Consider the following 14582-nt stretch of genomic DNA (forward strand, 5'->3'; position numbering starts at 1 on the left):
ATGGGGCATGGAACATCTTAGCTATGAGGAGCGATTAAAGGAGTTACAATTGTTTAGTCTTGAGAAGAGACGTTTAAGGGGGGATATGATAAACGTATATAAGTATATAAATGGCCCATACAAAAATATGGAGAAAAACTGTTCCAGGTTAAACCCCCCCAAAGGACGAGGGGGCACTTCCTCTGTCTGGAGAAGAAAAGGTTTAGTCTAAAGGGGCGACACTCCTTCTTTACCGTGAGGACTGTGAATTTATGGAACGGTCTACCTCAGGAACTGGTCACAGCAGGAACAATTAACAGCTTTAAAACAGGGTTAGATACATTCCTGGAACAAAATAACATTAATGCTTATGCAGAATGATAAAACTACATCCCTTCCCTTATCCCCTTACACCCTTCCCCTGGTTGGACTTGATGGACGTATGTCTTTTTTCAACCATACTAACTATGTAACAATGTAACAATGATCAATGTAAAAGATCAGTGTGTGCAGTGTTATAGCCCCATATGGGGGCTATAACATTGCTAAAAAAAAAAGTTAAGAAATATCATTTAACCCCTTCCCTAATAAAAGTTTGAATCACCCCCTTTTCCCATGTAAAAAAAAAAAACTGTAAATAAAAATAAACATATGTGGTATCACCGCGTGTGGAAATGTCCGAATAAAAAAATTAATAAAAAGCGATCAAAAAGTCCGATCAATACAAATGGTACCACTAAAAACTTCAGAGCACTGTGCAAAAAATTAGCTCTCATATCGCCCCGTACGCAGAAAAATAAAAAAGTTATAGGGGTAAGAAGATGACAAACGTATACATTTTCCTGCATGTAGTTATGATTTTTTACAGAAGTACGACAAAATCAAACCTATATAAGTAGGGTATCATTTTAATCATATGGACCTACAGAATAAAGATAAGGTGTCATTTTTACAAAAAAAATAAATAAAATGTACTGCGTAGAAATGGAAGCCCCCAGAATTTACAAAATTAAATTTTTTCTTCAATTTTCCACAATGATTTTATTTCAGTTTCGTCGTAGATTTTTTGGGCAAAATGGCTGATGTCATTACAAAGTAGAATTGGTGGCACAAAAAATAAGCTATCATATAGATTGTGAAAGAATTATGATTTTTTAAAGGTAAGGAAGAAAAAACAAAAGTGCAAAAACGAAAAAACCCTGGGTCTTTAAGGGGTTAAAATGGAAGTATAATATTTGTGCAATATTTGACAAATGCATATGCCATGTAAAAGATATTTTTCTGTTCAGAACGACATAGTAAAATACATACCACATTTTTGTTCAGGGATGCATAGCTCAGAATCAGTCCTGTGAAGAATTGTTCCTTTTTTGCACACACAGTCTTCCCTTAAGTAGGAACAGGGGGACTCTTCATAGTACCATTTGTTTAAGCAGGTCTTAGCAGCACACGGTTGGACACAAGCTTGATATTCCTTTCCCTCCGGACATGGCAACGCTATCAAAAGCATTTTAAAGGTTAGAAAGATATTTACATTATACAGATATTTACATTATACAACATAGTGTAGTGTGAAATTATGTACGGTATATAATATAGTCATAATAAGTGAGTCCCATTCTTAACATTTACATATAATAAAAAATGATATCTTTATTTTCATTTCTTAGGCTTAAGTAATACTTCTAAAGTGGTCCCCCAACTTGCAATGGCCTCAACATACAATATTTTTAACATACAATGGCCTTTTCTGGACCAATATAACTTAACCAGATTCAATATACAATCCTGTGGACAGTCCAGATCTGCAAAACATGTCAATGGCTGGAAGAAATGGACATTTTACTGGTAAACACCTGTATTACTGGAGTGTATGCACTGTCTGATAGCGCCTCCCTACAGTACAGGAAGGTACTACATTGTTCTGTACTACTCTCTACCTGTGCCACAGTTATCTGCTCCTTTGGACACCAGGTGAGGGCGGTTCAATGTTACTTTTTTAGGACACTGTGTGTACTGTAAAGTACCCTGAAGAAGCTCCTGTCCTCTACTGTAAAAGACCCTGAAGAAGCTCCTGTCCTCTACATATGTGACTTACAGCTTCAAGCAGATCTTTCTTACTTTTGTATGTAAGGACTTATTTCTAATCCTCACTTTTTCCTATTTTTGGATGACATTTTGGAGGCTTCAGAACTCATTTCCAGATTTCCATACAATAGATTCAACATACAATGGATTCAACATACAATGGTCATCCCAATTAATATTGTAACTTGAGGGACCACTATACTGCTACTTACAGTAAAATCTGTATGCTATATGAATGAACCACATAGACACTAATATACACTAGGATAAGGAAGCAATGCCAAAATTCCTTAGTCCTATTTGTAGATTCAATTTTATTTGAAATCCCCTAAATCCTGCTAAATATGCTCCCCAAGAGATATACTTAATAATATATGTAGAGGTGGACACTGTCCTGCTTGGATTAAGTTTTTCATGCATGTCTCTTCTATACAGGATTGTATTACTGTTTACTGTTTCAGGTAGGTTTGTAAATTGCAACCAAAACTTGTTACGTTAGTAAAAATATATGAACCATAGCGATGGTTAAAAACTTCCTCAGTTTGCTGACTACAAAATTTCAAAGGGGCACTCCAAATGTAAAATATCTGTTATCCTCCCATGGTAAAATACTGCTGACATCCCTACGTATATTATTCCCTGAAGAGTAAATAGTAGAGAGTACCGTATTTTTCGCCGTATAAGACGCACTTTTTCTTCCCCCAAACTGGGGAGAAAAAGTCGGTGCGTCTTATACGGCGAATACACCCCTATCGCGGTGGTCCCTGCGGCCATCAACGGCCGGGTCCCGCGGCTAATACAGGACATCACCGATCGCGGTGATGCCCTGTATTAACCCTTCAGATGCGGCGATCAAAGCTGACCGCCGCGTCTGAAGGGAAAGTGAAACTAACCCGGCTGTTCAGTCGGGCTGTTCGGGACCGCCGCGATTTCACCGCGGCGGTCCCGAACAGCCCGACTGAATAGCCGGGTTAGTGCTTACAGGACACCGGGAGGGACCTTACCTGCCTCCTCGGTGTCTTCTCCGTTCAGGGATCCCCTGTATGGCCAGCGCTCTCCTTCCTCGTCATCACGTCATTGCGTACGTGCGTCGGCGTGCGTAACAACGTGATGGCGGCGACGGAGAGCGAGGATACCCGGCCGGCAGCAGAGACGTTCCGGAGCGACGGGGACAGCGATGGAGCGACATCCAGGGCAGCGGTGACGGGTCTGGAGCGGCGGGGACACGTGAGTATTACCTCCTATGCAGTGGTCTTCAATCTGCGGACCTCCAGATGTTGCATAACTACAACTTCCAGCATGCCCGGACAGCCAACGGCTGTCCGGGCATGCTGGGAGTTGTAGTTTTGCAACATCTGGAGGTCCGCAGGTTGAAGACCACTATTGGGTTCAAAATCTTTTTTTAGATTTTGCACCTATAAATTGGGTGCGTCTTATACGCCGGTGCGTCCTATAGGGCGAAAAATACGGTATTTGTAGAAAAGAAAAAAAAGAAAAGAAAAATATCTTTGATAAACGGCACCATATAACTTACAACAGTAATCTTGTGTCCTCCATCGAATGCAGATATTGTGCTTACTGCATAGTGCTACATATGCAGAAAGAGCATCGCATTCATAATTTAGAAAGTAGGTACTGTTAATCCACATCTTCTCACAGAAATCTTGTGGAGAAACCTATAAATTAGATGATATCGTTAACTGAACCTTAGAAAACAAATGTATTCCACATACATAAAGTATTCTACATACATTTAAAGGGATTATCCAGGAAAAGAAAAACACAGCTTATTTCTTCCAAAAACAGAGCCACATCTTTCCTTAGGTTATGCGTGGTGTTACAACTTGGTTCCATTCACTTCAATGAAACTGAGCTGCAATACCACACACAACCTGGGGACAGACGTGGCGCAGTTTTTTGGAAGAAATCAGCTCTGTTTTTTCCAATCCAGGATAACCCCATTAATGACTATAATAACAAACTGCAAAAAGCACAAACTTGTTAAAAAAAACTGAGTATTTGCACTAGAGATGAGCGAGCTTACAGTAAATTCGATTCGTCACGAACTTCTCGGGTTGGCAGTTGATGCCTTATCCTGCGTAAATTAGTTCAGCCTTCAGGTGCTCCGGTTTTCAGGTGCTCGAATTTACCTTCAGGTGCTCGAATTTACTGTAAGTTCGCTCATCTCTAATTTGCACTATGTGGGTTTTCTTAACATAGTATTTTATTATATTTGAATAAATATCACCAAGTACATAAAGCAATGACCATCAAGAGTCCTACCACAAATGTCTCCACCAATGCAAAGAACTGGCTGTTCCAACCAGGCCATTGGTGGAGATCAAGCTTCACATATGTATTTGCTCTTCCTTCATATTATTGGGAATATCAATACCCAAACCACCATGTGCGGTCACGTACCTTCCTGTGACAGGGCACAAATACTTTTCTGTTGAGTAATTCCATGCAATATGTGCAGTTATCTTCTGTGCAGTTTCTCAGTGGACGTCTTGTGGTAACATCGATAGATTTCTCAATTTCCCAGCTTTTAATAAATGCTTCTATATCTTCTTTGTTTGTTATTATTGTTCTGTTTTGCATCTTTAAATCATCACTTGGATCACCATTACATATTCCTAGAACAAGCACAACGACAAGAAAAAAATGTTCATATTCTTTAGAAGACTAGGAAAAAACAGAAAAAATTGGAGGAGCGGACACACCTTTCCCCACAGCAGCTGAAAACACAGAAAAATGAGTAAGTCGATCCACTTACTTCACCGAGGGGAGCCAAAATCCATTACACTCCCCTTGTGCCGGCAAGTCTATCTTTTCTCACTTTCGTTCCTCCAGCTGTTCTCTCAGCTGATACTTCAAAGTTGGTATTCTGCCTGGAGTTCTCTTTTTTTCTCTTTCGGAAATATATCTCAGGACAGGCTTCACTTCATATAAGATAAAGACATTTATTGCACATAATAATACATCGACACGTTGCGGAGTTGCCTCCTTCCTCAGGGAATGACACATGGATCGACAAAGCGCCTATTTCTACTCTACTACCAAAATAGGAGCTTTGTCGATCAATGTGTCATTCCCTGAGGAAGGAGGCAACTCCGCAACGCGTCGCTGTATTATTATGTGCAATAAATGTCTTTATCTTATATGAAGTGAAGCCTGTCCTGAGATATATATCCGTAAGAGAAAAAGAACTCCAGGCACAATACCAACTTTGAAGTATCGGCTGAGAGAACAGCTGGAGGAACGAAAGTGGGAAAGATAGACTTGCCGGCACGAGGGGAGCATAATGGACTTCGGCTCCCCTCGGTGAAGTAAGTGGATCGACTTACAAATTTTTCTGTGTTTTCAGCTGCTGGGGGGAAAGGTGTGTCCTCTCCTCCAATTTTTTCTTTTTTTTCCTAGTCTTCCTTGGTTTTCGGGTGGAAATTCTCCACCAGAGAGGAGTGTAGCGGCAACCGAAGATTTCTCCATTTTGCTATGGAAGACTTCTTTTACAGTTGTGATTGGTCCCAATCGGCCACTCACAGAGTGCAAGTTTGGAAACTTAAATTGTGCTGTTTTTGGTATTTTGTGGATGTGAACTGCAGCAGCTACGTTTTTTTTTTTGTTTTTTTTTGTATTCTTTAGAAAAACACCTGTGTGATGTTGGCACCCCATGTATTTATATTCATGGGGTGCCAACTTCACACAGGTAGAAAAAACACTCCACTCCTTTTAATTTGTTATCCTGCCCATAATGCAAGCCATCTTCAATATGTTTTGTTTTTGCCCATATCATGCACACACACACCATCACTAGTTGCACAGAGCCATTTGTTTCTTCCCAGCACAGCTGCATATTTGTGTTTCATGTGATCATTAGTTTGATCCACAGAAAGTAACTTGGCTTAAGAGGATAATCTGGTGCTCCAGTGTTCTGAACATTTTGTTCAGAATACTCGGAGCAGGAGGCCATGATCATGATGTCACGGCCACACACCCTCATGACGTCACACCATGCCCCCTCTATTCAGGTCTATGAGAGGGGGTATGTCAGCTGGCAACCTCCTTCCCATAGACATGAATGGAGGAGGTGTGGCGTTACGTCGTGAGAGGCGTGGTCATGACATCACGACCACTGCCGCAGAAACCCTGCATTTGTTTAGAATGCCGGGTGCTGCGGGAGATCGCCGGGGGGGGGGGGGGGGCCCAGCAGCGGGACTCCCGCGATCAGACATGTAAGATGTCTAGCAGTGGAGTACTCCTTTAATGTGTCAAAAGGATGTCATGTTGTGGCCCAGCTGACTTCCTGTGAACTACAGGATGACATCATCACCTATAAGATCGCTTCTGCTAGCTCACTGACCTACCTCCTACTAACTCAGAACTGTATACTGCTGCTATCTCTATAGGAACAGGATATATAGTAGATGTACACCCTTCTTGAGTCTGTGTGAGACTCATAGTGTTTCATGGAAAAAAAGGTGCTATTTCATGAAAAATCACAGTAGAAACAGCCAAAATGCTGTAAAAAAATGGGTGATAATGCAGTAAAAATGTATGGTATCACATTCTAAAGACTTTAAATCTTTACAAAATGTATTATTTGTGATAAGTGGTGAAATCAATTTTAACTTATGGCAGTATTTCTTTAAAAAGCACACTATTAAAAAATAAAATGAGTGGAAATTGCACATAATGTGAACTGACCTCAATCGACTTATGAGTCTAATGAGTTCACCTGGCTGAACTCCAGCACCAGCAGCCTAATTAGATGACCAAGGGCAGTGATCAAATGCCAAACCCTTAGCCAGCATCATCAGTCATTTCAGTGTTTAATTGACATCAGAAATGGCTGAAATCAAATGCCCGTCACATCAATTGGTAAGTGCAAGGCATACAAGAAATCTCCACATTATTCTGTAATGATAGCCTATGCTGCACTTTATAAGCAAAAATAATTTTTTCTCAGAGTGCTACCGAAGTTATTCTGCTTTGAAATATTACGGTGATAAAAATGAGACGAACATCAGGCCTTGAGTGCTCTGCAGTTCTTAACAGGTTTGATGGCACCATGTGTAAATTTTTCCCTCATTGACTGCAGTGTCTAAGGGATTACACAGCCAGCCTCCCTGATTCTAACAGTTAAGGCTCCTTTAACACTATGAGTATATATCGGTTATTAAAGAAATAACTGTGCTAACGGCTGAATAACGTCCGTCAAAATAACGGGCATATTCATCCGTAAAGACCTGTTATAACATCCCTCATGTACGGCCGTTTTAACACCTCTGCCTACAGACTCCCACAGCCAGGACTACTACTACTCCCATCATGGAACATACTTGTTTCAATGATGGGAATAGTAGTCCCCCGGCTGCGGGAGTCTGCCTGTGGCTGGGGAGGCTACATTAGTGTTTGTACTACTACCCCCATCATTGAACAGACTCTGTTCCATGATGGGGGTTGTAGTACAGGGGCTCAGGGATTGATCGCAATGGGTCTCACTTCTGAGACCCGATATGATTAGAAGTTATTAAACAGGGGAGTGGACGGCATGCTCCACTCCCCTGCGATGTACGGTGTATTTTACTTTCATTTTTAAATGCCCTGCTAGGAGCCCTGAATGGCTTGTACGGAGGAGCCATTCAGGGCTCCTGGCGGGGTTTTTAAGCTTCATTGCATCCCCTGATTCCCCCCATGTGTATATGTAGGATTCCCCCCCTGTATATAGATGCTCTGCGGGGGTCAGACATATATCCATATGTCTGGCCCCCACAGCGCTTCTATAATCATATGCCTTTGCAGCGCTATGAATTAAAAATATTCTATCAGCAGCGCATCAGGCCGGCCAGATGCGCTGCTGTTAGAATACTTTTCATTCATAGCACTGCGAAGACATAGGATTATAAAAGCGCTGTGGGGGCCAGACATATAGATATATGTCTGACCCCCACAGCGCATTTATATACAGATGCCACCACAGCAGTATGAAAGACAAATATTCTATCAGCAGTGCATCGGGCCGGCCGGCTTTCCAGCCAGATGCACTGCTGTTAGAATACTTTTTCATTAATAGCGCTGCAGAGGCATATGATTATAGAAGCTCTGTGGGGGCCAGATATCTGGCCCCCCAGATTATCTGGCCTCCACAGTGCTTCTATGTACAGCGCTATCAAAGACAAGTATTCTTTCAGCAGCGCATCGGGGCGGCCGGCTGCTAATAGAATACTTACTATTCATAGTGCTGCCGGGGGCTTACGATAGTGCTGTGGGGGGGATATATATATGCGCTGCGGGGGGAAAATATATATATGCGATGCGGGGGGAAAATATATATGTGCTGCGGGGGACAATACCTATATAAATGTGCTGCGGGGAGCAAGACTATATAGCGCAGCAGGGGGCAAGATATATAGAAGCTCTGTGGGGGCCAGACATATACCTCCCCCAAGCGATTCTATATATCTTTCCCCACCACAGCCCTTCTATTTGAAAACCCTGCCCTCTGATTGGCTCCTCCGTACCGGCCATTCAGGGCTCCCGGCAGAATTCAAAAATGAAAGTAAAATACATGCTACATCACAGGGAAGTGGAGCATGTCTTCTAATCGCATCGGGTCTCAAAAGTGAGACCCGGTGCGATCAATCCCTCAGCCCCTGTACTACAACCCCCATCATGGAACAGAGTCTGTTCCATGATGGGGTTGTAGTACAAACACTAATGTAGCCTCCCCAGCCACCGGCAGATTCCCACAGCTGGAGAACTACTACTCCCATCATGGAAACAAGTCTGTTCCATGTTGGGACTAGTAGTAGTCCCTCAGCACTGCAGGAGTCTTCCGATGTCCCCTCTTCTGAGCATGCTCAGAAGTAATAATGAATATTATAAACCAGGCGCAAACGGATGACAAAGGCTCATCCGTTTGCCATAGACTTCAATGTTAAAAATAACGGCCATTAATTTACCTGTTTCTTGTGACAAAAGAAAAATTAGTGCACGTGCCGTCTTTACTTCCATCACAAATAACATCCGTTATTCATATTATTCATGATGGGCTATAACGGGTCATAACGGATAATCAAAAAATCCCATAGACTTTAATGGGATTTTGTAACGCCGTTTAATATCCGTTTTTAAGGATTTTCTAACGGAAGTTTACGGGTCTTTTAAGGAAGTAACTTTATAGTGTGAAAGGGGCCTAAGCAGCTAATCACCGCTGGGTTCCCTCTGTGAATTACAACGACACATATGTACTTTATGGAGCTTCACACATTTACAGATATTTTATGTGAGATATATTAACCCCTTAAGTACTCAGCCCATTTGTGCCTTAAGGATGCAGAAAATCTTATTTTTACGTTTTCATTTTTTCCTCCTCGCCTTCAAAAAATCATAACTCTTTTTTATATTTTCATCCACAGACTAGTATGAGGGCTTGATTTTTGCACGACCAGTTGTTCGTTGTAATGCCATCACTCACTTTACCATTAAATGTATGGCGCAACCAAAAAATACTATTTGTGTGGGGAAATTAAAAAGAAAACCACAATTTAGCAAATTTTGGAAGGTTTCGTTTTCACGCCGTACAATTTACGGTAAAATTGACGTGTTCTTTATTCTTTGGGTCAATACAATTAAAAGGATACCCATGATAATATACTTTTCTATTACTGTTGCGCTTAAAAAAAATCGCAAACTGTTTAACCAAATTAGTACGATTAAAATCCCCCTATTTTGAAGACCTATAACTTTTTCATTTTTCCGTATAAGTGGCGGTATGAGGGCTCATTTTTTGCGCCGTGATGATACCGTATGGTGAACGTCGTGAACGTTTTTTTTTTTTACTGTTCACCGTACGGTATCATTAACATTTTATTTTAATAGTTGGGATATTTACACATGCGGCGATACCAAATATGTATATAAAAAAAATGTTTTACACTTTTTGGGGGTGAATTAGGGAAATGGGACAATTTACGTTTTTATTGCGGGAGGGGGTTTTTCCAATTTTTTTTTACTTTTATTTTTTACTTTGTTTTCTTTTCTTTTTACACTTTAATAGTCCCAATGAGGACTATTTATAGCAATCATTCGATTGCTAATACTGTTCAGTGCTATGTATAGGACATAGCACTGATCAGCGTTATCTGTCATCTTCTGCTCTGGTCTGTGGGATCGCAGATCAGAGCAGAAGACCCCGGGAGATGGCTGGAGCAAGGTGAGGGGACCTCCGGCCGCCGTGCTGGATGATGCGGGCGATCCGATCATCCATTCAAAGTACTGCGATGCTGCAGATACCGTGATCTGTATTGATCATGGCATCTGAGGGGTTAATGGCGGACATCCGCGCGATCGTGGATGTCCGCCATTACGGGCGGGTCCCTGGCTGCTATCAGAAGCAGGGACCTGCCGCGCATGACGCGAGCATCGCTCCGATGCTCGTGGTTATGCATAGGACATATATGTTCGTCCTTCGTCGTTAAGGGGTTAAACAGTCTGCCTGCAAAATACCACACACAGTGCGTAGATGTCATGTAAGAGTGTAGAAGAAGGAGAACTTGATGCTCACTCTCACTAGCCTCACACTCCGTTTATCTGTATTTTGCATTTTCCTGCTTTGGGTCCTGTTCAGACATTATGTTTATGTCTGAACAGTTTCTGTGTTTATTCTCCCTGGTTTGGAAAGAGTTAACCCTCCAGCCCTTCTGCACTGGAAGGGTATATATGGCCTCTTCAGGTGCTGCTCTGGGCTGGTAATTACACCTGTTACTCTGTCCATGTTTGCATTATGTTCACTATGTCTGTCTGAGCACATGTATCCTGAGTTTTAAGCATGGTTATCTGTCCTGTATATCTAGGAGTGAGTTAGCTTTGTGTCTGTACCTGTGTTTGCTTCTATTTAGAATTTTTGTTTCCTCCTAAGCTAATATCCTGTTCACACTTGTGAGTGTGCCTGCTAGCTAGCCTATTTGGCTTGGGGTGGGGTGTCTAGTGTGTTTCTTGTTTGGAGTCCAGTATGAATACTGCTCTTGATTTCCTGACTTGTTTAGTGTTTGACATTCAGTTACCTGTTCATACCCTGCATCTCCTAGTTTTGTCTGCTGCATAATTATACTCATATCTAGTCTTGTTCATATTATCATATCTGCCGTTAATCTTGATCCTGGTTCTTGAATTGTTTGCTAGTATGCTATAGCCTGCCTGGTATAACTGTTTGTAGCTTTGTAGTATTCCCGTTATGTTCCTGACATGCACATTTTGGTTTGCTTTGTTTGACTGACACCCCAGCACAAAAGCGCAGTATAGGAACCGTCCTCGTGGTTTTCGATCCATCGTTTTGGGCAGATGGGCAATAGGTAGGGACAGTTGGAGCTCACTATCTCCCTGCTCCCTGTCCCCCTTGCATGACAGAAAACTTTTTTTTTTTTTTTAACAAAGTACATTAGGAAGATTTTTTATTTACCATAAGGAGTGCAATAGCAAAAAAAAATTTTATGAGATTGCCCATTTTATTCTTCTTTCACTCATTGGTTATTTTATACTCAACATTATCAAGTGTTTGTGCAAAATTTAATTTCCATATACAAATATTAGCTGGATCTACATAAATTTGTATATTAAATAAGATGCAAATCAAAAAATGTTGCAGTATCTTGTAATTTATGGACCATCTTAGTGTGAATTCTCCACATCTATTGTCTTAACCCCTGCATATTTGTGAGATGTAACCTGTGTCTTCTGCTTGTGAGCTTAGATTTGCTTTAGACTTGACAAAGGGAGGAATCCCAAAAGCTTGTCTCTACAAAATTCTGTTAGTCCAATAAAAAAGGTATTACAAGATACTGCAACATTTTTTGATTTGCATCTGCATCACTAGACTAATACGGCTACTCAAATTTACTATAATAAATAAGGAAATTGATTTAGAAGGAGGTACAAGTCAGGTACATGTTACATTCTATTGCATGCTTTTTAAACAGAAATGCTTTTTTAAAAATTGAGATAACATAGAAATATCCTATATACTGTATATAGTATGATGATCATGTACTAGGTAGTATGGTACATGCTTAAAGTGTACCTGTTATTTGGAGAAAATGTTTATATAATGTAGATAATAACATTATATTTATAATAAACAGTGGTTAAAAATGTGTATATTTTGGTGAAAAATCCTGGCTTGTCCCTGTCTGTGTATCTCTGTGCAGAGACAAAATACTGAAAGTGTGGGCAGACAAGCAGGGCTCTGTGCAGTGAGGACAAGCAGCGCTCTGTGCACTGAGGACAAGCAGGGCTCTGTGCACTGAGGACAAGCAGGGCTCTGTGCAGTGAGGACAAGCAGGGCCTCTATGCAGTGAGGACAAGCAGGGCCTCTGTGCACTGAGGACAAGCAGGGCTCTGTGCACTGAGGACAAGCAGGGCTCTGTGCAGTGAGGACAAGCAGGGCTCTGTGCAGTAAGGACAAGCAGGTCTCTGTGCAGTAAGGACAAGCAGGTCTCTGTGCATTGAGGACAAGCAGTGCTCTGTGCACTGAGGACAAGCAGTGCTCTGTGCACTGAGGACAAGCAGGGCTCTGTGCAGTAAGGCTCTGTGATACACTCCCAGCTCTCCCATCAGGATGATTGACAAGCAAGGAGCCTGCACAGAGCCCTGCTTGTCCTTACCACACTTCCTGTATTTGGCCTCCTCACAGCATTTTTTTCACCCAGATCTATACACATTTTTTAACCACTGTATATAACAAATAAACATATAATGGTATTATCTAAATATATAAAAAGTTTTTGCAAACGACAAGTACACTTCAATAGCAAGAACACATTTTGTACAATCAGAATTGTAACCGATAATTGTTCAAAATATAACATTAAAGTTTTACACACACACAGTGCCCAGATCTAGACTGCTTAGATCTCGTTTTGTTGCTTTCTGCACATTTTGGCATAGGCACTGTGTGCAGTCTCTGTGCAGTGTCTTTTATCTGTTTAAGAATGCATGAAATTACTCAATTTACTGCTTACCACAAAGGCCTTCAGTTTTGGTGGACTGGTTGGAATGAAGGCCGTACTGTATATCTATAATGCCAGTAACATGAGTCCATTTAATGCTAATGCCCGCTGGTGTATTAATGACATACATTGCTCCTGTGTCTTGGATGCACAGACCTTGCTTTGAAAAGGGTAAGGGTTGAAGTACTGAATTCACTTCTACCTGAAACAGAAGTGCCAACATAAAAATATCAGTCCTGAAAAACCAAGCTGAATTCCAATGTCTTTTAATGAGATATTTAGTTCAGAAACTATAAGGCCTTCTAATACAAATCTCTAAATTATAACTTAAATGTGGTCCTGTATATCCCTAAAATAGGCCATTAATAGCAGCATGGGTCTGGTTCCTGCACCCCTGACAATAAACGGATTGAAGGGTCTGTGGCCTCCTGGCACAGTGTCATATATTTGGTAGCAGTTTTCCTTTTATTGCAGTTAGTCCCATTCATTTCAGTGGCACAAAATGCTATACCAGGTACAGCCACTTCCAAATGTACAAATGTATGAAGCTGTGCCTTGTAAGTGGCCACAGTACTAAAATAAATGCCACTGCTACTTCAGTCAGCTGATTGAAAAACCCCATGGACCCATAGAAACATTACTTACATCGCTTTCATTTGCTCAATGTCATGTTCATTTGTTTCCTTTTATTGAAAACTATTAATCACATTAAAATAACGATAAAGACCTATGCAATTCCATTCATTGTGAGGATTTATTCTGTAGATTTATTTACTTTAGCTGGGTAACATGGAGTTGATAGTTAATGGGGTTTTAAAAAAAAAAAAAATGTTTTCTAATTATTCTGTAAAAAAAAAAAAAAAAAAAGTCCAGCATGGCTAGGTTGGAATATTTCCAAAATTAAGTCTGTAATAAGTGATGAAAGCATATCAAGCTGATCTCAGAGGAGCATTTATCAGGATGGGAATATGGAGACACGCTCGGCTGAATAGATAGCCCTAAAGGTAAATGTGAGCATTATGGGGGAGATTTATCAAAACCTGTGCAGAGGAAAACTTGCCCAGTTGCCCATAGCAACCAATCAGATCGCTTCTTTCATTTTTCACAGGCCTTCCTATAAATGAAAGAAGAAATCTGATTGGTTGCTATGGGCAACTGGGCAAGTTTTCCTCTGCACAGGTTTTGATAAATCTCCTCCTATGTGATTTACTATAAAACAAACTCACCCTAAGATTCTGGGGGAGATCTATCACAACCTGTGCAAAGGAAAAGTTGCCCATAGCAACCAATCAGATTGCTTCTTTCATTTTGCAGAGGCCTTGTTAAAAATGAAAGAAGCGATCTGATTGGTTACTATGGGCAACTTTTCCTCTGCACAGGTTTTCATAAATCTCCCCCTATGTCTTTCCCACGCCCAGATTTTCCCCATTATCTCATTTTTACCATACACATAAATGGCGTTAACATTTTTCTGTTTTGTACTAATAATCATAGTAAAAAAAGTTG

The 14582-nt window shown here is 40.9% G+C and overlaps 1 protein-coding gene across 6 annotated transcripts in view; it reads right to left on the bottom strand.

The window, feature by feature from the left end:
• OTOGL (otogelin like) overlaps positions 1–14582 on the bottom strand; it is a 200561-nt gene that overhangs the window by 53842 nt on the left and 132137 nt on the right. For all 6 annotated transcript variants that reach the window (XM_056574456.1, XM_056574455.1, XM_056574457.1 and 3 more), the window contains 4 exons: positions 13089–13278; positions 4489–4703; positions 3602–3743; positions 1291–1476 (listed from right to left, as the gene is read on the bottom strand). In XM_056574456.1, coding sequence (XP_056430431.1) covers positions 1291–1476; positions 3602–3743; positions 4489–4703; positions 13089–13278 — 733 coding nt within the window. The remainder of the gene's footprint in view (positions 1–1290; positions 1477–3601; positions 3744–4488; positions 4704–13088; positions 13279–14582) is intronic.

Source organism: Hyla sarda, chromosome 4 (genome assembly GCF_029499605.1).
Source record: "Hyla sarda isolate aHylSar1 chromosome 4, aHylSar1.hap1, whole genome shotgun sequence".
NCBI classification, from domain to species: domain Eukaryota; kingdom Metazoa; phylum Chordata; class Amphibia; order Anura; family Hylidae; genus Hyla; species Hyla sarda.